Source organism: Ascaphus truei, chromosome 11 (assembly GCF_040206685.1).
Source record: "Ascaphus truei isolate aAscTru1 chromosome 11, aAscTru1.hap1, whole genome shotgun sequence".
In the NCBI taxonomy this organism is placed as follows: Eukaryota; Metazoa; Chordata; class Amphibia; order Anura; family Ascaphidae; genus Ascaphus; species Ascaphus truei.
In genome coordinates, this window is record NC_134493.1 from 48,105,442 (window position 1) to 48,129,237 (window position 23,796).

The 23,796-nt window shown below is 42.7% G+C and overlaps 1 protein-coding gene across 3 annotated transcripts in view; it reads left to right on the forward strand.

The window, feature by feature from the left end:
• The window catches only part of MYH11 (myosin heavy chain 11), an 86,265-nt gene that overhangs the window by 45,721 nt on the left and 16,748 nt on the right, over window positions 1-23,796 (forward strand). For all 3 annotated transcript variants that reach the window (XM_075566095.1, XM_075566096.1, XM_075566097.1), the window contains 21 exons: window positions 2,953-3,051; window positions 4,295-4,438; window positions 6,352-6,447; window positions 6,796-6,914; window positions 7,941-8,093; window positions 8,931-9,104; window positions 9,437-9,610; window positions 9,708-9,822; window positions 10,302-10,495; window positions 12,548-12,669; window positions 13,388-13,457; window positions 14,011-14,171; window positions 15,290-15,398; window positions 16,162-16,293; window positions 16,401-16,607; window positions 17,989-18,126; window positions 19,882-20,005; window positions 20,673-20,844; window positions 21,193-21,405; window positions 22,976-23,120; window positions 23,215-23,421. In XM_075566095.1, the coding sequence (XP_075422210.1) occupies window positions 2,953-3,051; window positions 4,295-4,438; window positions 6,352-6,447; window positions 6,796-6,914; window positions 7,941-8,093; window positions 8,931-9,104; window positions 9,437-9,610; window positions 9,708-9,822; window positions 10,302-10,495; window positions 12,548-12,669; window positions 13,388-13,457; window positions 14,011-14,171; window positions 15,290-15,398; window positions 16,162-16,293; window positions 16,401-16,607; window positions 17,989-18,126; window positions 19,882-20,005; window positions 20,673-20,844; window positions 21,193-21,405; window positions 22,976-23,120; window positions 23,215-23,421 (3,068 nt within the window). The remainder of the gene's footprint in view (window positions 1-2,952; window positions 3,052-4,294; window positions 4,439-6,351; window positions 6,448-6,795; window positions 6,915-7,940; window positions 8,094-8,930; window positions 9,105-9,436; window positions 9,611-9,707; window positions 9,823-10,301; window positions 10,496-12,547; window positions 12,670-13,387; window positions 13,458-14,010; window positions 14,172-15,289; window positions 15,399-16,161; window positions 16,294-16,400; window positions 16,608-17,988; window positions 18,127-19,881; window positions 20,006-20,672; window positions 20,845-21,192; window positions 21,406-22,975; window positions 23,121-23,214; window positions 23,422-23,796) is intronic.

Genomic DNA, 23,796 nt, shown 5'->3' on the forward strand with positions numbered 1-23,796 from the left:
CACGCACCACCACCAGGCCACTCACCCCGCGGCCTGGCCCACTGGATACCATCACACAATGCTCATCTCCCCACAGCCTCACACACACTGCACGCCTTTAAGCCCGCTCTCCCAATTCCCCCTCCAACCCCAGAGCAAGCTCTCTCCAGCTCCCCCCCCCCCCTAACCAATCCCCCCCCCCAGGCCGCTCCCCATCCCCGAGAGCACTCCTCCGGCTCTCTCCATCGCGCTCTCCCTTCCCCGGCGCTTCCCCACTCTCTCCCCCCCACCCAGGCCGCTCCCCCGGCTCCCCATTACTGAGAGCGCTCCTCCGGCTCCCCATTACCGAGAGCGCTCCTCCAACTCCCCATTACCGAGAGCGCTCCTCCGGCTCCCCATTACCGAGAGCACTCCTCTGGCTCTCTCCGTCTCTCCCTTCACCGACTCCCCCCTGCAGACAGAGGGGAGGGTGATGCGTGGCCGGGGGGTGACATGCGTGCACTTCCGATGCCCCTCCCCTCCTGCCTTTCACCCCCTCCCGGCCCCCCTCCTGCCTTTCACCCCCTCCCTCTCCCCCTCCTGCCTTTCACCCCCTACCTCTCCCCCTCCTGCCTTTCACCCCCTACCACTCCCCCTCCTGCCTTTCACCCCCTCCCTCCCCCCTCCTGCCTTTCACCCCCTCCCTCCCCCCCTCCTGCCTTTCACCCCCTCCCGCCCCCCTCTTGCCTTTCACCCCCTCCCCCCTTCCTGCCTTTCACCCCCCTCCTGCCTTTCATCCCCCCCTCCTGCCTTTCATCCCCACCCCCTCCTGCCTTTCATCCCCCCCCTTCTGTCTTTCACCCCCCCCCTCCTGCCTTTCCCCTCTGCCTTTCAGCTCACCCACCCACTCACTCACTGTCACTCACCCACTCACTCACTGTCACCCACCCACTCACTCACTGTCACCCACCCACTCACTCACTGTCACCCACCCACTCACTCATTGTCACCCACCCACTCACTCACTGTCACCCACCCACTCAGTCACCTGTCTTTTGTGGTAAATATAAAAATAAACATGTTCAGTGTTCGACAAACCTATACATTTGCTCGCCCCGGGCGAGTGGATTTAACCCCCGGGCGAGTAAATATTGGCCCAAGCAGCACACGTTTGGTACTAGGTTGCGTGTAGATTTTTTTGTGTGGCGAGTAGATTTTTTGGTGATTTGTCAACCACTGAACATGTTGCATTGTAATCTTTTTTTCTGTATGACAATAAGAAAACAGTTAAGTTAAAGTTGTGCGCTATAACTATTTTACCCTGGTAGGTGCGCTATGGGTTGGGGGGGGGGGGGTGTGCGGCCGCCCTGCTCCTTTCATTTGTCCTGGGCCCCATGCTTTCTGTTGATGACCTTGCTCCCACCCGCCACCGCAGCGAAAACCCCGCCCCACAGTAAATCGGCTGCCTCCACCCCCCCTGTCACACACCGCACCCAAAGTCAGCCGCCGCAGAGATACCCGCAGTGGGCCGCCGCCACACAACCCTCCCGCCTGCCCCCCCAGTGATCCGCCACTGTACAGCTCTGAAAGGGGGGGGGGAAATCACAACCCTTCCGCCTGCCCCCCCAGTGAGCTGCTGCTGCCGCCGAGCTCTGAAGTGGAGGGGGGGAGGAAATTCCTAACCAAAGGTGAGCCACCGCCGCTAAGCTCTGAAGGGGGGGGGGAGGAATTACAACCCTCCTGCCCACCCAGGGAGCCGCCGGCTAGCTGTAAAGGGGGGGGGATCCCAGCCCTCCCGGCCGCCCCCTCAGTGACCCGCTGCCGCCGTGCTATGAAGGCGGGGGAGGGGGGGAATTAGAGATGTGAAGGGGGGGGGGGGAAATCGGACATGTGAACGTGGGGGGCGGAGGGGATGCAGCTGTGAAGGGGGAGGGGGGGAACCGGAGCAGTGAAGGGGGGTGAGCGGGAAAATTAAATCCCGGGCAACGCCGGGTATATCAGCTAGTATATATATATAAATGTAAATACAACTGTATGCTCATCTGCATGTCTTAGTATATATATATATATATTGTAGAAAAGACCTCACAGGTCTTTTCATGAAATTACTGTCAGTGAAGAAAAGAGCTGTCAGAATGTAAAAGCTCTGTATGTAAAAGCTCTGTATGTAAAAGCTCTGTATGTAAAAGCTCTGTATGTAAAAGCTCTGTATGTAAAAGCTCGATTTAAAGAAAAGGGATTAATTTGAACATAAACTACATTTTTGTCTTGATGGCATACATATGTAGTCATCCTTTTATAGCACTATTGAAAAAGTCTTCACTGAATTTTGAATAAATTTACCGTATTCTAAAGAAATAGCAAAGTACCAGTTTGTTGGTAATCCCCTATAATTTCATCTGTGAAGGACTCTCGGGTTCTGTTTCTCTATTACAAAGTATCACATCCTGCAATAAATCTCAAGACTGTAAAGAAATGAATAGAAAAGATAGGGAAATAGCTCCCAATTAAACTGTAAGTCTCTGTTAAATATGAATTTACATGAATGGGCCATAAGGGGTCTTATGACACAGCACCACTTAGAAAAAATGGCCCTTAATTATTTTAATGAGACTCCGATCTACAAATATTCCAAGGAATACCACTAACCCCCGAGAAAGGTTCATTACTGGATTGGTTTTCAAGCCACACTCATCTAGACTGCCGTGGTGTAGGAAGTCAGATGGAAACGTGTAAGGACAGGCCTCCTATTGTACAATTTAGTGAGTTATTCCTGCCCCTAAATATTGGAACTCGTTCACAGATGGATTACAACGCAAGGTCTCAGACGCGCTTTAGGTAATAATAGTGCAATCCATATAAGGGCTGTTAGGATTTGGCAACTGTTCTCTTTGTGTAAACAGCGGTGAAATATCCAGTTTTCCTCCTGGGATCTCAGATCCCTTGCTTTGTGCCCCCAAACCGTTTGGTTCTTTAGCAACTCTAACAAAATAGATTTGCTGGAAAAATCGCGTGCTATCCGCCAAGCAAGAGACGAGAGGACCTTCCATATATTCTACTATATGATCACTGGTTCCAAGCCTGCATGGAAAGGTAACATATGTTCTTGACATACACCTACAAACATACTACATTTTTAGTCACAGGAACAACCATATCTATGCACTGTACACTATATCTATATGCAAACTGTTAGCATTATGTGGTTCACTGAACAGGCAAGCTATACCCCCCTGAACCTAACATGCAGTAAGTATGTGATAAAGATACACAGTCGAAGTATGATGGTGCAAGGGGTGAAGTAAGACCACTACTGTTATTATTTACAGACCAGTAGTACTGCTACTTTTTATATTCATACACTTACAGAACCACTTCCATTAAAAAGAAAGTGGATTTCAGAAAGACTCAATTTTAGTATAGTATTTCTTCCCTCCAAAACACACTCCAAAGAGCTCTATGCCAACGTTTTAATGTAAGCACAGTACCACTACTGTATACACCCCTTTTACCATTGCTTATGATTGGTGTCAGTATTAGTACCAATTGTTATAATTGGTACATTGGTGGTAGGTCTCCAAGTGCTGTACATAGTAGAGTAACAGAGGTACAAGTAACCTTTGCCCAGATAAGCTTACACAGGTAGATATAGTAAGGTTGCCAAAAATTACATGCAGTTGACATAGAGCAGGGGCCACCAACTCCAGTTGTCAAGGGCCACCAACAGGCCAGGTATTAGGGATATCCCTGCTTCAGCACAGCTGGCTCAATCAGTGCCTCAGTCATTAAGCCACTTATTGAGCCACCTGTGCTGAAGCAGGGAAATCATTAAAACCTCACCTGTTGGTGGCCCTTGAGGACTGGAGTTGGCCGCCCCTGGTATAGAGTCTCCATCAGGACGACCGCACTTCAAGTGTAAGGCTAAGGCCCCGGCAACTCCGGTGCAATGCGCGCCCGCGAGATAGGCGGCGCGTGCAGCCGATTCCCTGCAGGAAGAGAGACCGGGGGGGGGGGCGTGGCGGGCGAGTGACAGGGGCGCGGCCATGACGTCACCCGGCAGGTTCGTCCTCATTGGCTGAACCGCCGGGGGGCATGCCGTATCGCTCGGCGTGAGTCCTGCTCTCAATTCTATTGAGAGCAGGAGCAACTCTCACCCCAGCGCTGCGGCCCCCCCTCACAGCGGGCCCGGCGCCATTGTCACATTGTCTGTAGTAGACAGCGGGGTCAAGGCCTTAGTCTGCTCCTTTCTCACATGTGGCCACTTTACCCAGTAATATAATGGTATCTCCCTACCTAGTGCAGCATTGTAATGTGTGTCCTGCCTTTGTGTTTTCAGAGGAATTGCTGCTCGAGGGCTTTGGAAATTACACCTTTTTATCCCACGGCTATGTGCCTATTCCTTCTCAAGATGACACTGACATGTTCCTGGAGACATTGGAAGCCATGGAGATTATGGGATTCAATGAAGATGAACAGCTATGTAAGGACTTTAATACATTTATCCCAATGTTTCTTATCTTGGAACTAAACATATCAGAAAATCCCTTAGAGTTGGATGTATACGCAACTCCTGTGGGGCGTTATTGCCACATAAATTGCTTGCAAGTGGTTATGAACTGTTGCTTTTCAAGCTAGCAATTACTGTAGCTTACTGAATTTCAAATTTGACTACAGTATATAGCTGAATTCTGAATATTTATGTAGTAAAGCCAAATACAATACTCTGCCTTTCTTTGGTCATTCAGATTTATTACTATAAATATACAATATTTTGTTGCGTGGGGAGTTTTTATTATTTAAAGATGCGGCCCCTCTACTGTTTTGGTCTTCCCTCCACATACCCGAAGAGCTATCCTACATTTCCTTGGAGCTGGGATAAAGTTGGTCTGAAAACCTCACTGCCTGGCATAAACCAACATGGCAGAATAGAATTGGATGAAGCTTTAATTCCAGTCTGATAATGTAACAGCCCTCACTTGTGACCAATAAACAATGAGAATGAGGCAAGCAAAGGATTCTGGGAGAGTAGATAGCAGCCATAAAGTCTTAGATACAGCATCAACCCTTAAAACTGAAATTGTTAAGAAATCATTAGATTTTCGACTGTAGGCTAGTGCTTGTGACTGACCGCTGTTTCATGTGATGTGTTGATTTGGGGCAGAAATGACACACACTTTGAACAGTCTGCGATTGCCTTGGGTTTATATGTTTCCATATGAATTTCAACAATTGCGCTAATATGACAATATATTAGAAATAATATCCAATTGTGCCAGATCACTTACATTAATGACCATTTAAAGCCAGGGGTCAGCTACTCTGAAGCTTGCAAAAGCGCTTATGATTGAAGCTAGGAAGAAAGATTGCTACTTGTGCATTAAATTACACTAATTTCTCTTTGAAGTCATCGGTGTCATCTGAAAAAAACATCAATTAAAACGAATCATGTGAATTGAAAGCGCTCATCCTTCATATCATTGATGGCATTTGTTATATTCCAAGTGTTAAAATTCACAGCACAGCCAAACCGTGCCACGAAAATCAGCACGGTAACATCCAATTCAGGGAGCCGGATTGAAAACAAGGATTTTTAACACTTTACCTGCTTGAGGAGCATGCAATTGTAATACGATGCATTGCAGCCCCCCCTGTCTCAAACAGGTTAGGCTGCGCTTATAATGCCGGCGACAGCGACTCGACGTCGCGGCAAAACAAACGCATTGCCGCCGTCGCGTGCGCTTATAGTAAGCGTGACGTGACGGAGCAACAGATTCGTCGCGATCGCTGGAAGTCATCTCTATTTGATTTTCCAGTGACCGGCGCGTCGCCGGTACTATAAGCGCAGCCTAAGGCTGCTAACTATAAGAAATGTCTTTACTATTAGTCCAGGGTGTTTTAAACTCAACGAAGAGGGCTTTGGGCAAAAATCATAGTAATAGCTCAAAATGTTGGTCTTTTCTGCTGTTAAGTTGTTCCTCACCCTTATAAGCAAATATAGCTGGGAAGTTTTGAAAAATAAAATAAAACATATGGTGTAGTATTCAAAATAAACACTTGTGAAAAGGTGGAATTAAGACTGAAGTTTCTTAGCCATTATTTCTCTCAGATCCATGAAAGGAAATTGAAGATTATACACCATATCAATCAGAAAGTAATTAGAATCAAAATAATTAATAATATATAATGATATATATAATGATATAATTTTGTGTGTGTGTGTCTGTGTCTGTGTGTGTGTGTGTAAAACAATGTATTAAATTACACAGTCAATAGTCGGCATTTCAAGGATAGGCAGAGCTTTCCTTCTGTATATTTATGGTAAATACAGAATACTAAATTATGCTTTATAGCAAAAATGGCTCAATAACAGTTTTTTTTGTTGCAATATTACAGCCATGATGAAGGTGATTTCCTCTGTTCTACAACTTGGTAACATTGTCTTCAAGAAAGAAAGGAATACAGACCAAGCGTCTATGCCCGATGACACTGGTAAGTTTGTTGCCAATAAGGTTGCAAGCCCCCACTATGCCTGGGTGCTGAATCATTATGTGCAAGCCCTCAGTACCTGCGGGGGGCGGGGGGCAGGCCGGGGGGGAGGGAGGGGGGAGAGGGGTGGGGGAATAGGCCGAACTTCAAGTTTTGGCCAACTGAGTCCACCAGTGATGCCGGAACTGGCATATTTCCCGGCTCTGCCCCAGTGTCGGCAGCTCTGACCCTAAATAGCAGTAATTTCCCAATAGCGTAAAATATTTTTTCCAATATTTTGAGTGAGACAATGTAAAACATGATGAATATGATAAGTTATTGTTTCAAGTAACAATATATTTTATGTTTAAGCTGCTCAAAAGGTGTGTCACCTCATGGGAATCAATGTGACAGATTTTACAAGAGCCATTCTCACTCCTCGTATCAAGGTTGGACGAGACCTTGTACAAAAAGCCCAGACCAAAGAACAGGTAATTCTACCGAGGGATTTCCTATTAATCTGATCTACTTCAAACAGCAACAGGCAGCTCCTAATCTACTACATATATTTTGGAAAGCTGTCTGTCTGTACGCTGTGCATTTGGACGCCTCTTCAGATTTCGTAACCAAATTTTGCATGATGGTTCCTGAGATCAAGGAGCAGGTTTTTGTCTATGTTTGGATACAATTCACAAATGACGTCACATATGACATCAGCAATGACATAACTGATGACATTACATATGGCATCACAAATTACATAATCCCATCACAAAACCCTAAAGCTACCACTTGATCTTGGTCACTCTGAAAACCCAACTCACAACATTATCAAAAAATACAGGAGCAGCCAAAGTTCTTCAAGAGTGTGAGATAAGTGTTTGGGACGAGAGTGCAATGTCCCACACACACAGCGTAAGGCTAAGGCCCCGGTCACGGCGATCTAATGCGCGCCCGCGCTTTCGGCTGCGCGTTCCGGCGATTCCCCAGTCTGCAGCTCACTGCAGGAGCAGAGACCAGGGGGGGCGTGCCGGAGGAGTGACGGGGGCGCGGCCATGACGTCACCCGGCAGGTTCGCCCTCATTGGCTGAACCGCCGGGGGGCGTGCCTAGCCGCTCGACGCGAGTTCCTGCTCTCAATTCTATTGAGAGCAGGAGTAGCTCTCGCGCGAGCGCTGCGGCCCCCCCTCGCAGCGGGCCCGGCGCCGTTGCGGGCAGGGCTCTGGTGAGCGCAGCGTCCGCCACAGCGGACGCTGCAGCATGCAGCGGGGGCAAGGCCTTAGAGGCTCTCACTATCCTAGGAAAGTGCAACATAAGAAAAATACTTGTTTATTCAGAACGAGGGGCCTCTATCTGATATAGTAATAATAACAGCCGGTAAAGCAAGTTGAAAGATCAAATATAAAAAATAAACACCATTAACAAATATAGGAATCGACTCATCACCCTTCAAGATGTTGTGATTTCCCCCCCCCCCCACGTTGAATGGCTTTTGACTTTTCTTTCCCCTGTGCACAGGCCGACTTTGCCATTGAGGCCTTAGCGAAAGCAACATATGAACGCCTCTTCCTGTGGCTGCTCAGCCGTGTCAACAAAGCTCTAGACAAAACGAAGAGACAAGGAGCCTCTTTCCTCGGTATCCTTGACATTGCTGGCTTTGAAATATTTGAGGCAAGTAGCATGGATAAAATTTTGGGATAAAAAGTAGTCATGACTGTCCTGTGCTCTAGAGTGAGTGAGATGTGGCTGGGTGCAGCTCAATGTGTAACCGATGCTGAAGTTAGCTTCATGGAGACTAGAAACTACAAAACCTCTTTAGATAGAGCGCACATAACCTGGACACACGGTGAAGGAAGGGCAGATGTATATTCTTACCTCCTGTGTTCGTCCTTTTTGGGATCTCCGGTGCTGGCAGTCTCCGCTTACTCTGCTGGTCGTGGTATGAGCTCTCTCGTATTCCGTGAGGGTTCGTCTGTCTCCGTAAGCATGCTTCCAATCCGAACAGCGAATGACAGGTAAGAAAGGAAGTCGGAGCACTGCAAGCGTTGTTCTGAAAAAAATGCTCGGGATCCCAACAAATGAAAAAATATAATGTAGCTTTATTCGATCGTAGACAGTTTAAAAACACAAACAAGACATTGTCCAAAAAGGAAAAAAATCTCCCACGCGTTTCACATCACTAAGGAGTTCTTGACAAAGCATCTTAGCGCTGTGAAACGTGTGGGAGGTTTTTTGTCTTGTCCATGTTTTTAAACTGTCTATGATCGAATAAAGCTACATTACATTTTTTCATTAGTCGGGTTCCCGAGCATTTTTCAGTGCGCCAGCTTCCTTTCTTTCCTATATATTGGATTAGACTAATACAGCTTGATTATTATTTTAGACAAGGAAAATGAAATTCATCCTATCCTCGTATTTAATTTGGATTCTTTACATGTCAACGTTTTGTCGGGTGTTAGATCTCTCTATTATATTTACATGAAAGTGACATTGTTTGCATCATTTTAGGTCAACTCATTTGAACAACTATGTATTAACTACACCAATGAGAAGCTTCAGCAGTTGTTCAACCACACCATGTTCATCCTGGAGCAAGAAGAATACCAGAGGGAAGGGATTGAGTGGAACTTCATTGACTTTGGTCTTGATCTACAGCCTTGTATTGAGCTTATTGAGAGGCCTGTAAGTGACATTGTGGGGTTTAGGAAGGACATTCAGTTAATAACATTTACAGTGTACATTTTATAAAACCACCAAAGGATTAATCTTGCACACTGTGTCTCACTAGACAGCTTACCACCTGGTGGGAACTGGACCTCGTTTTAGCAACCAGCTAGCTGCTGCATGGGGGGATTTAACTCTTCACTGCACTTAGCAAGAACTTATAAATAGGTTTTCTAGCATGTTGGGTGTGTAAATGGACCCATAATATATAGCTTTATTTTTCTGCAAAGACAAATAGCTAAGTAATGTTTATTGGGCTGGCAGTACTGATATTCTGTATCACGTTGCAGAATAACCCACCTGGTGTCCTGGCTCTCCTGGATGAAGAGTGCTGGTTCCCTAAAGCCACCGACGTCTCTTTTGTGGAGAAGTTGTGCCAAGAACAAGGAAACCACGCAAAATTCCACAGACCCAAACAACTAAAGGATAAAACCATTTTTACTTTAGTTCACTATGCAGGAAAGGTACTGCATCTCAGCTGGTTTAGAACACACATATCATGAATGTCCAGTGTAACTTGGAAGACACTGACATAAGTATCACATTCTTTGTTTCCAAAAGGTGGATTATAATGCCAGTGCTTGGCTAACCAAGAACATGGATCCACTGAATGACAATGTGACATCTCTATTGAACCAGTCATCAGATAAATTTGTTGCAGACTTGTGGAAAGATGGTATGAAAGTATAGAAACGGCCATGTCCCTGAAACTGATTAATGATGATTTATAGGCACCGTTACTTGCCTTTAATGCAATGCTCCAATTTGAATGCCAGAAACACAAGCATTTCTCACATGCCAGCAATGTTCAAATGATCCTTTCTGATAATTATGCAAACAAAAATTTAGCCACTCACCTGCTAGTTGTAACATATAAAGTATGTCTGTCATAGAACGTGTATTTTCAGTTTCATTGTTCACTGTCTTGGATACACATATCAAATAAGTGTGCAGATTACTACACGCGTTGAATATAAAGGTTGTCAAATGTATTCACTGATGATCTATATTAAAATACATTGACCGTAGGTCTTGGCTTTAAATAATATTGATCAATAATGTTTTATTTGTGTATATGAGGAACCCTAAATGACTTCAATCACATACCATCATTATATTATCTAACATCTAATAAATGCCTGTTTATTCCTCTAGTGGATCGGATTGTTGGACTGGATCAGATGGCAAAAATGACAGAAAGTTCTCTCCCCAGTGCTTCAAAAACCAAAAAAGGCATGTTCCGTACTGTTGGGCAACTATACAAGGAGCAGTTGACCAAACTGATGACCACTCTGCGGAACACAAGTCCCAACTTTGTCCGCTGTATTATTCCGAATCATGAAAAACGGGTAAGTGCACATTTTGGAAAACGTTCAACTGAACTGTACAGTATATTACTGAAACCTTTACTAAGAGTATTTCTGAAATTGTGACAATTTACTCTTCTCATTGCCCTTTTACACATTTAACATACATATAGCTCCTAAAGTCTCACTATATAAGTCAGGATCCCACAGTTAGACCCATTGTATTGTATTGTATTGTATGTCTTTATTTATATAGCGCCATTAATGTACATAGCGCTTCACAGTAGTAATACATGTGGTAATCAAATAAATAACAGATAATATAAATAACAGATCATGGGAATAAGTGCTTTAGACATAAAAGTAACATTTCGGAAGAGGAGTCCCTGCCCCGAGGAGCTTACAGTCTAATTGGTAGGTAGGTAGAACGTACAGAGACAGTAGGAGGGAGTTCTGGTAAGTGCGTCTGCAGGGGGCCAAGCTTTATGTATCGTGTTCAGAATATCCACAGTACTATTCATATGCTTCTTTAAGCAAGTGTGTCTTAAGGTGGATAGAGAGGGTGCTAGTCGGGTACTGAGGGGAAGGGCATTCCAGAGGTGTGGGGCAGTCAGTGAAAAAGGTTTAAGGCGGGAGAGGGCTTTAGATACAAAGGGGGTAGAAAGAAGACATCCTTGAGAAGAACGCAAGAGTCGGGGTGGTGCATAGCGAGAAATTAGGGCTGAGATGTAAGGAGGGGCAGAAGAGTGTAAAGCTTTAAAAGTGAGGAGAAGAATGGAGTGTGAGATGCAGGATTTGATCGGAAGCAAGGAGAGGGATTTCAGGAGGGGAGATGCTGAGACAGATTTAGGAAAGAGTAGAGTGATTCTGGTAGCAGTGTTTAGGATAGATTGTAGGGGAGACAGGTGAGAGGCAGGAAGGCCGGACAGCAGGAGGTTACAGTAATCAAGACGGGACAGAATGAGGGCCTGAGTCAGAGTTTTAGCAGTCGAGCAACAGAGGAAAGACCCATATTTATTAAGCAGTGTTATTCCATAAGACAGCAAGTCACCGAACGGCCAATTCCCCTGATTAGTTAATAAGGGGTCATCTGGAGCCAGAAGGTGTCTTAAGGCAAAGGTGCGCAAACTTGGGTGCGCAAGTTTTTCTGGGGGGGAGAAGGGCGCAGTGCTTCAGGCCCTGCACTCTTCTCCAAGGCATTTAAATTAAATGCCGGGGAGCGCGCACAAGGCCTCTGTAACTTCCTTTACCTGGTCTCCGGTGGCTTCCAACGGCGTGTTGCTATGGTAACGCGGCATCAAATCACGCCCCGGGGTCACCTGACATCGTGGGGCCATGGTAAGGGGGGGGGAGTGCACGAGCAGAGGGGAGAGCAGGCAGGTGGGAGCAGACGGAAAAGTTTGCGCACCCCTGCCTTAAGCAAAAGCATGTGGCTCTAACTGCCTTCAACTGGGAGGTTTGAGCACTAATCTTTATAGCAATAGTTTGCATCAGAAAGAAACATTTTCAGTTTGGGGGACATGTATCCAAGTTTACAGATGAGCAGCATGAACTGAAGTTCATTGAAGTTAAAATGAGTGTCAATGTCCTGTCACTTCGGAGGTGCTTCATCAGGTCTGCTCTGCTAGTGGCAGCACGTGATTTGCACAGTTGCTACTGTTATCCTTTCTCTTGGCACCAATAAAGTCCACCAGGGCTGATATGAATTTTACCTTTAAGAAATTGATATGTTTTGATCAAATACAATTTTTGAATCCCACCATGGAGCAAGTTGTGTCATCTCGATATATTATATATATATACAGTGTTCGACAAACCTATACATTTGCTCGCCCCGGGCGAGTGGATTTAACCCCCGGGCGAGTAAATATTGGCCCAAGCAGCACACGTTTGGTACTAGGTGGCGAGTAGATTTTTTTATGTGGCGAGTAGATTTTTTGGTGATTTGTCAACCACTGTATATACGTATATATATATATATATATATATATATATATATATATATATATATATATATATATATATATATATATATATATACACACACACACACATACATCAGAGTCATTTCCAATGTTATCCCTGTCTCTGCAGTCAGGTAAACTTGATGCTCACCTGGTGCTAGAACAGCTCCGGTGCAACGGGGTCTTGGAAGGGATCCGAATTTGCCGCCAGGGATTTCCTAACAGAATTGTGTTCCAGGAATTCCGCCAGCGGTAAGACAATTACCTTTGAGTCTCATTACTACGATGTGACGGCAAAGACACAAAGATGGTAGATGATATCAGTTATTAGCTACTTGTGTCACACTACCATTTACGTTGGACAATCATGAATCATCTTCTGTTCTTCAAATGTTGTCATTAAGCAAGCAGTCCTTTATCATTACAGATCCTTTTTAAGACGGAACTTAGGGCTGATAAAATGGAAGCAGAATGGGTACCATTGTATTCCTCAAAATGCCATTGTCACACGTACTATATTTTCAAATTCTATGTAAATACTGGAAAGTATAAAACATTAAATAAAGCTTAAAAACAGAGACAAAAAAATCAGACATAAATTCAAATTTGACACGTTTGGCTATTAAAAAAAGAATAATTATCCAACTGGAACATTAAAAAAGTGCCACCTTATTCAAAGACTGTTATTTGTAATTTTCCAAGCAAGAAGAGTTGTGTCAATACAAGTGAGCTTAATATTCATTCACTTTAGTGAATATACTTCACTGAGTTGTTTTAAGGTAATCTCCATAGCTGAAGGCTGTTTTATTATACAGACTCAGTGTAGGAGATACACGCTAAACACTCTAAAACTTGACTAGCACCAACATCGAGGAATAAGTGTAATGAGTAAATTGCTCATTGTACACTCAGCTGGATAAGAATGTTGGAGCGTCAGATTCAGTGTGATGGTTTTCACCTTCACTTGCAGATATGAAATCCTCGCCGCAGGTTCGATCCCCAAAGGTTTTATGGATGGCAAACAGGCCAGTGTTCTCATGGTAAGGATTCAAAACAACACAAATGTTAAATATCTTGTATTTTATTGCTATATTGGTACATTTTGTTTTTATATACGATTGTTTTGCAGGTTTGGGTAGTTTATTCAACAAATATTAAAATGATGCAGAAATGTTTAATCTTAAATACTACCTTTCGGTAATCATTTTCCTTATAAAACCCAGAGATCTTACAAGGAGTTTCTGGTGTCTTCAACACAGGTACAATAGTTGACCAAAGAAACTTCAACCTCCTTAAAAGTGTTTAGGCCACCAGACAACTCCTCCATGTGACCTTGTATCTGAAAACAAATGTACTTATTTGTAGTGGTGATAGCAGATCAATAATATGTCTCCCAATCATGCAAGAAGCAATACCGGTGCTTGACACAGCTGATACAATAACTCCTGCTTTGCCACAGGGACCAGTGACATGCTTATTACTGGCCACTCTACCTGATATTGAGTTCGTGGTGGAAATGACTAGTTTTGAAAGATACCTTTTCACATCCTGGGAAATCCAGGTGCATCTACAAATGTTCTCTCGTTGTTCCAGATCAAAGCTCTAGAACTTGACCCAAACTTGTTCAGGGTTGGACAAAGTAAAATTTTCTTCAGGACCGGGGTCTTGGCACATCTGGAGGAGGAGCGGGACTTGAAGATCACAGATATCATTATTGCTTTCCAGGCTCAAAGTCGTGGTTTCCTTGCAAGAAAGTACGTAACAAAGTGAAACGGCCGCCATGAAATCATAGTCCACCATTTAGCCAGCTGCAACTCCGGTCCTCAAGGGCCACCAGCAGGAGCAGAAGACTGAGCTACTGATTGAGCCACCTGTGCTGAAGCAGGGACATCCAGAAAACCTGACTTGCTGGTGACCCTCGAGGACTGGAGTTGGCCGCCCCTGCCCTAGACAACTCATACAGTCACCATCATAATGCACTTAAGATTCTTTTAGAGTTGAAGCAGGTTATAAATACATTTTAACAGAGTTCATCATGAAGACATGCCACAAAAATGTACTTCTCCGTGACCAATATGGCTACTATCAGTGTGCATTTGTATCTTACCTTTGGTGTGGATGCAGTATTGCCCACCAAAAAGTAATGTCCATTATGAGTCCAGTTCTGGTTTTCCACATTCCATTATCTGTAGCATTACAAGACTATTACTTATTTATACAATGTGTTACCAGGAAGTAATACATTGAGAGTTACCTCTCGTTTCCAGTATGTCCTTGGCACAGAGTAATGATGACAGATACACGGTTACAAATACATGGGTACATTAGGTAAACAGGGTTATACATTATATGTAAAGACATTGCATGAACAGTTAAAGATAAACTAAATTAACTAACAAGAATGCACTGGGATTAGTCAGAGCGCTGGACCAGAGGCGTGTGATGTCATGAAGCGGAGTTAGCGATACTACAGAACAAAGCTTACAAAGTTATACAGAAGATAACTTCAATATAAAAAATACATTTAAAAAAAAGGACTTCAAAGTAGCTTTTTGGCGGTTTAAAAAAACAATACACATACCTGGGCCCCATTTTTACAGGTTATATCAGCTCTGTGCTCTTTCCTTAACCATTTCATTATTCCCCTGCAGTCTGCAGTGCGTTGACATTCGGAACGTGTGTGCTTTAGTATCACTCCACCTTTAGTCTCCAGCAATAGGATGCATATTTTATAAGAAATACATTGACATATTTTTCATTGGAGAATGAACATTTTTGACATGCACTTTCACTTTCTAAGTTGTGCACATGTCAACTTAACATTGGAAATATATGGAGAGACCTGGTTAATGATGGTGGTTTACATTCACAGGGCCTTTGCCAAGAGGCAGGCGCAGTTAACTGCAATGAAAGTTATTCAGAGGAACTGCGCTGCTTATCTGAAGCTCAGAAACTGGCAGTGGTGGAGACTGTTCACCAAAGTAAGTGTTCCCCCTCAACCCCCCCCCAAAAAAGCCATGATTTAAAATCAGACCTGTAGTGGCTTTACTGAAACATATTAGTAATTGTACAGTATGTACAGTGCAAGAAAATCTTCTAGTCGTGTGTGAATGTTTGCATCCACCAACACTAGCAGTTTCCCACACATCTCGGTCTTCCTTATATATACTGCTGCACTGATTCTGTGTGTATGCACAACGATGATGTGTTAATGCACAGCACTGCTACATTGTTACCACACTTAACCAGTCCTACCATTAACATTTATTTTACCTGTGGTTGTTACACAAAAAGGAGTCTCGGGACCAGCAACTTGGGATGCCCGTAGCAGGGGTCTAAGAGGGTAATACGTGGTAACCCTGGGTGCTAAGGCAAAAATATTTTGGTCAAGAAACAAGACTAGTAGATAGAGAGAAGCCAAGCACACAAAATATAGGAGCTCAAGTAAATCCAATTTTTTTTTAAATTTAATGACTAAAGAGTCATCCAAGCATTCAACGTTTCGGTGCATCTCTGATGAAGGTGCTTTGCACCGAAACGTTGGATGCTTGGATGACTCTTTAGTCATTAAATTATCTTTTTTTGCACTTACTTGATCTCCTGTTTTTGGTATGCTTGGTTAATGCCTGTTTACCAGTGATTGTTACAAAATGTCTGTTCCCCCAAATTAGGCAACATGGGCGATGCAATGTGTTACTCTGCAAGCCTTTCCAGTACGCCAACTAATCCAAGATTTTTCTATAGGTGAAGCCGTTGCTGCAAGTAACTCGGCAAGAAGAAGAGATGCAAGCCAAGGATGATGAGCTCATAAGAGTTAGCGAGAGGCAACAAAAAGCAGAGGGGGAATTGCGTGAGCTAGAGCTGAAACATACCCAGGTATCCTTTAGCCCACACAAATCAAAAGTGATGCAGAATCATTTTCGACCTGGCAGAGGTGTCTGCCTAGAAATAGTTCATGTACTTATTTGTATTGCTTCGTTTAGCTGAGCGAAGAGAAGAATCTCCTCCAGGAGCAGCTTCAGGCCGAGACAGAGTTGTTTGCTGAGGCAGAAGAGATGAGAATACGTTTACAAGCCAAGAAACAAGAGCTGGAGGAGATCCTTCATGAGATGGAGGCCAGGATTGAGGAGGAAGAGGACCGTGGACAACAGCTGCAAGGAGAGAAGAAGAAGATGTTGCAACAAATGCAGGTACTAAACGACGCACCAAGTTCATCCTCATTCACTCTGTCTCCTTCATATCTCAAAGTTAGAGATACAACGGTTGTCATCTAGGGAATTAGAACTGGGATTTGTAGGTCAGTTTTTTTTTACATGAGCCTGAAAATACTTGTTCCTTTATTTGTAATTGTGTGTTACTCCCTATCCAATATCCAATGAAATATCTGAAAACAGATCTCTCGGCAGTTCATTTACTTATCGTAAGGCAACATAACTATAAAGCTTCATCTACAGGTACAGGCCAACCTAAAACGTACTATGGGCGGAGAGTGGTGGTAACGCATTCTTGATCCCTTGATGGTATCGTTCGTTCTGACGCATCAACTCTAAAAACAGATTCATATAATACTTTCTTCCACTACAGATTAAGCTATGCAGGGCTATGTTAGTGTAACTAATACAATTAAACTATAACATATTCTCATCCTTGGAAAAGTCTGCGCATCAAGCCTATATCCTTGATAGGCTCCATTTTGTACCCAAGATGTTCTATGAATAATTCACTTGTTCTAACTTTCCTACAAATCAGTGGTTTTCCTTAAATGTGTTTTTTTCTGACATTCCACAAACTTCCTCACACTATGAAACTAACATTACAAAATAGAGTCTGGGGAAACAAAATGGATTATAGCCAACAAAATGGATTTTGAATGACATTCAGAGTCCATAAAGAATTCTGAATCACAAAAATCCATCTTCAGTACCCAACTACAACATTTTATAAAGCTTAAACATGGAATCTAGGGGCTTATGCAGAGAGGATAGAGAAGGGAAATAGCGCCATATTTTGGTGAAAATACGTACCAGAGAAGCTTGTCCTGCAGAGAACATGGAGAGATTCATAAAATTCGCCACAGCAGGTTTCTTTACTTTAAAAATTGCCAAACACGTGGCGAGATTTTAAATTCGCCATGTTAAAATAGGGTGGTATGCAGGTAGCATAGATGCACTGCAACTCGCCATTCTGCCCTATATTATAGCGAGTTCAATCTAGCCAGAAAAACTTGGCAATTTTGAATCTCATCAGAAAAATGAGGTAACGCAGCTTTCAGCATACGACCATAACTTGCTCCAATTCTGTGGCTATTTTCCTGCCGTTTTCACATGAAATAACGTTCCTCTCTGCATAAGCCCCCTAATCTGATATTATTTATGAAAAGCATACAGAGGAAGTCAATTGGAAAAAAAGACATCTTTGTCGATCCTTTTGGAAAACGTTACCAGAAAAATATGTACTTGTGGAATATCTGTGTCTTCTGAAACCTATTCTTTTAATTGCATAAAAAATATACACGTTTTAGAGAATCTTTTATGGCCCGTGCTTTTAAATTACTGTTTTATTTTAAAAAAGGACCTGGAAGAACAACTAGAAGAAGAAGAAGCTGCCAGGCAAAAATTGCAGCTGGAGAAAGTGACAGCTGAGGCCAAGATAAAGAAATTGGATGATGACATTCTTATGATGGATGACCACAACAATAAATTAGTAAAGGTAAGTGGTAAGAGATAAGAATGATCTCGGTTCATGTGTAATAATAACGCTCCTATCGTTGCATTAAGCAGTTCCAAATAAGTGCTATGTCTGGGGTGAAAAGAATATGCCTTAAAGCAATTCCAGGTAGCTACAGACTTTGAACCACTGAAAAGGGCAACAGTTGAATCTGAAGACTACTGTCCAAGAATCATGTTTTGGCAAATAACTAATAGAATGGTGGACAAGCACTAGTAGGAAACACTGGAGCTTCATCTCACAGAGAACCAGACTGTATTTATGTATGTATGCATGTCTTGATTTATATAGCGCCATCCACGTACATAGCGCTTCACAATACACGTGACATAATAATATAACACATAATTGGAATAAGCACTTCAGACATAAAACAATAGGAATAGGAGTCCCTGCCCCGAAGAGCTTACAATCTAAGTGGTAAGTGGAGAGAACTTAGAGACAGCAGGAGGGTGTTCTGGTAAGTGCATCTGCAAGGGGCCAAGGTCGATGTATGAGGTGTATAGTATCAGCCAGCGGAGTTAACCATATGCTTTATTGAAGAGGTGTGTTTTAAGAAAGGTCCTAAAGGTGGATAGAGGGGGTGCCAGTCGGATATTGAGGGGAAGGGCATTCCAGAGGTGTGGGGCACTGAGTGAGAAGTTTTGGATACAAAAGGGGTAGAGAGAAGACATCATTGTGCAGGACTCATGAGTTGGGATGGTGTACAGCGAGAAATTAGGGCTGAGATCTAAGGAGGAGCAGAAGAGTGTAAAGCCTTAAAAGTGAGCAGGAGAATTGAGTGTGTGATACAGGATTTAATAGGAAAGCAGGAGAGGGATTTCAGTAGGGGAGACGCTGAGACAGATTTAGGAGAGGGTAAAGTGAAGTTAACAGCAGCGTTAATGATAGATTGTAGGGGAGACAGGTAGGCTGGACAGTAGAAGGTTATAATAGTCGACACGGGAGAGAGTGAGGGTCTGCGTTAGAGTTTTAGCAGTATGGCAGAACCACAATTTAGGAATTAGTCAAGTGTGGCAGGGTGAATAATTGTGTCCCTATGTTGCAGGGAGACTGGATAGTTTCTCCCCCTAAAGGTTGTTTATTATAATGTCTGCAAAAAAAACACCTTGCTTTGTGTCTCAGGACTAAACTTCAGCTGTGAACAGCTCCATCTTGAGCTTAACTAGTGTAATAGATTATATTGTCTTATCATACACATACCAAGGCCTGCACACGTGAAGCTATAGCACCTTGGCCCTCAAACCAGCCATCTAAAATGCATCCTGCAGTTATTTGCTGTCATTAAAGAATGACAATAACCTACAGTAACTTATTTTGAAATATGACAAATTACTGAACATCACAGCTACATTGATAGTTATTGGAAAGACGAGTGAAGCCCAACACATTTCGCAATCTTCAACAATGGCTTTTTACATTCTTTTCCCAACTACGCTGCCTTCTGATATTTGCTTCTATAATGTTGCTTGTAAAACACAGAAGTAAAATAATCTAAATGTCTTAATTTTTCAAGATTCGTACACGTTTGCAAGGTTATACTGGACCCTCAGCACAGGAAATAATGTCATATTAAAGATTACGAATGTAATTTTAAATATGGGTATCTTCAAACACCACAACAAAAAGCTAGATAGGGATTTATAAATGTCCTTTTTTTTATTATTATTGAACTGCATCAGTTGACAGTCGGTCCGGTAAAATAATAAAAAAATCTTTTCCTCTTTGTAAAAACAGGAGAGAAAAGTCCTTGAAGAGAGAGTGAATGACCTAACAACAAATTTGGCAGAAGAAGAAGAAAAAGCAAAAAATCTTACAAAATTAAAAAACAAACATGAGTCTATGATATCAGAACTGGAAGGTAGGACACCACAACATTGTGCTTCACTGTTTAGGAGGCGAAACGACACACTGTGTATATTTGTTGCCTTTAGAACTAAACTGATTTACTCAAAGTCTTTGGAGAAGCACAAACAATGATGTATTTTATTGTACGGTGCATATAGATCACAGGACTAACCCCACTTCTTGGAAGAAAGGTAAGCCCCAGAGGGGCCAGAATGGTCCGTCGGCTCCATAAGGGCTGGGATGGCCGGACCATGCTGGTGTGAGCTGGCTGCAGGGGGGAGGCTGAGGGCAGGCTGCCCTCCATCTTTCCTGTCCCCTGTCGGGGTGGGAGGCAAGGAGGAGGGTTTAAATGGGAGAGTGTGGGGTTAGTGGGGAGAGACTTTTACACAGTTATTTATTTAACTAGCTTTATGGCCACTTGAGAAAGACTCTACAGAGACTATGAAAGCATTTGAAACCAATAGGTCACTGGCCTCTCAGCCACTGCAGACATTGTAACAATGGAGGTAACCTAACCTCCCCTATTAAATACAGTAAAACGTGAGGTAGTACACCGTTAACAAACCATCATCTTCCATTGACTTGAGTTACAGTAACTGTGCATTACTGCTCTCCTTGCTACATTGCATTGGGGCCAATGAATCATCATGAGTTCTAAAACAGAGTGTTGGCTCTTCCAGTGCGTCTAAAGAAGGAAGAGAAAGGCAGACAAGAGCTGGATAAGATAAAGAGGAAGCTTGAAGGAGAATCCAATGACCTCCATGAACAAATTGCAGACCTGCTAGCACAGATTGCTGAACTCAAGTTACAGTTGGCCAAAAAGGAAGAGGAATTGCAAGCTGCTCTTGCCAGGTAACAAACTGACATTGTAGTCAAGAAAACATACTTTTTTTTTCTATATGAATTTCTTTCCTCCTAAGCATCTCTGTGTCTTTATATTAGCTTATCTGCATGTGTTCTGATACTGTTGCATCTATACTTGCTAGAAGTAATCTTAGCACAAACAAGCCTGTAGTTGGCTCATCCATAGTTACTGTATGTTGGTGTGGTCAATTCAGGGAACAATAAAAAGGTATCAGCCAATTGTCCCCCTATGGAGCCACTGAAATTGTTACTTCCACACTAAATTCGAACATTCTGCCAACAGAAATTACTAATGTTATTCTGCTTCTGACTTCTTCATTGTTTGTTTTTTTTAAGACTTGAAGATGAAATCGCTCAGAAAAATAACGCCCTGAAGAAAATCCGTGAGCTTGAAGCTCACATCTCTGACCTTCAGGAAGACGTGGAGTCAGAAAGAGCCGCGAGAAACAAGGCTGAGAAGTTAAAAAGGGACTTGGGTGAGGAGCTGGAGGCCCTAAAAACAGAGCTGGAAGACACACTGGACAGCACAGCTACACAGCAAGAGCTCAGGTGTGTTCCATAGAGCATGTGTGGAATGCTCATCCAATACAGACTAGGAAGCACTGTGTGATACAAATACATACATTCAAACGGAGTTTCATTTGAGTTGATCCCCTAAATTCCATAGCTTGGAAAACATGACTACAGGCTTTTGGCCCTGCACTGTAAACCTAATGTACTTTGCATTTATTCGGAATATCCAGAAAGAAAGGAGGACAATTGTGTTGATCTTTTCATGGATTGCTTTAAATTAGCTGCATAGACAGATGTAGCAGTCTATATTGCTGCCTCTGGCGTATTATGGTGGTATACTGTATTTGGTTATATTCTGTGTTATCAGTACCATTGAATCCTGTAGAAACACTGTAATATTCTGCATTATAACAGAATATGTTGTGTCATCAGTAGGTACAATTGAGTCTGCGACATCTGTATTTTACTTAGCATGAGGAAGTGTACCTAATAAAGAGATACTTGACCAATAAGTTTGCTAATGAACCACTTGCTGTCCATGGCAGTGTTTACTTGTATGTTACATAATAGTACAATAACATTCTAGTATAGTAAAGTTTTAAAAATGCTTATTTCCATTGAGTTCAATATTTTCCTCAATACTAAGATGTTTGATGCCATCTTTCTGTATTATATTACTATTCATTGTATTCTATTATACTGTGATATATATATATATATATATATATATATATATATATATATATATATATATATATATATATATATATACACCATAATACTGAGTTAAGTTATGGTGAGTAAAAAAAGTGACAAAAACCCTCCACAGGAAAGCAAATATGCAAATACAACTGTATGCTCATCTGCATGTCTTAGGCAGGTCTGCAACCCCACCTTTCACCATTATCACCCAGCATACAGCACTTCCACTGCAGCAAGGGATTCTGGGAAATGACATGCAAATGAGCACTCGGTGCCTCTTTTTGCTTCAAAAACCATTTTTAACATTTTACTCACCATAACTTGACTCAGTATTATGGTATAGCCTATCCCATAGCTTCTGTGCATACCCAGTTAACCAGCCCCACACTGATGAGACCCATTAAGGTCGAAACAGCTGTCTGTGGGTGGTTTTCTGGGTATGCACCTTAACCCTGGCTGTGCTCAAAGCTGTGACCATGCAGCAAGCTTAAGCCTATAGGGAACCATGTTAAAATGGTTTTTGAAGCAAAAAGTGGCACTGAGTGCTCATTTGCATGTCATTTCCCAGAATCCCTTGCTGCAGTGGAAGTGCTGTATGCTGGGTGATAATGGTGAAAGGTGGGGTTGCAGACCTGCCTAAGACATGCAGATAAGCATACAGTTGTATTTGCATATATACATATATATGTATACACATATACATATACATATACACACACACAACTATATTATCCATTGGATTCTGGATGCTACTGAATATGTATAACTATATTTTCCATTGGATTCCGGATGCTACAGTATATCTATAACTATATTATCCATTGGATCCTGTATGCCATATCTATAAAGTGCTGCATTCAGAGTTTGTGCTATATACACGCATCACATATGTATTTTATCCCAGAGGAAAGAGAGAACAGGAAGTTACGGTATTGAAGCGGGCACTGGAAGACGAGACAAGAACACATGAAGCGCAGGTTCAAGAGATGAGACAGAAACACACCCAAGCTGTAGAAGAGCTGACAGAAACACTGGAACAAGTGAAAAGGGTAAAGCGTCTCCAATAGGATGACCAGTGTGTCTTTCATTCATTACCCTTTTGCAAGGCAACCTCATTCACTCGTATTCGTTCCATGCCTTCAGGTGAAAATCAACTTGGAAAAGAGCAAACAGAGCCTGGAAAAGGAAAACTCAGAACTCAGCATAGAAGTGAGATCATTGAACCAAGCCAAGCAAGAGGGCGAACACAAGAAGAAGAAGCTGGAAGTGCAGCTGCAGGAGCTCCAGTCTAAGTACGGTGATGGAGAGCGTGTCCGAAATGAACTGACAGAGAAAACATTCAAACTACAGGTACATATCTATTGACACATTCATTGAAAACTATTGTTTATAGTAATGGGGAATAGGGGGGGAGGGATAGAGAGCTCTAGCTACTGTCTGTGGTTAGGTGCCAGGGGTGAGAGGATCATTAATTGTACAGAGAGACTTGCCTAGACAAGTAAGAGTACCCCTTTGGAACAAGCACTCATAACATAATTGATACAAGTAGTTAAAAAAGTATGTAGGTAACCTTTATTAGTGTCTGTGGGTAAAATAAGTGAAATACATAAACACTCAACACAATTAAAACACGTATTAAACTGTTTGTCTCTGAGTCTAAGTCATAGACTAATGAGGGTGGTGTTTGAAGGAATATAGTGTGACTGGCACCATATGCAATAAAAT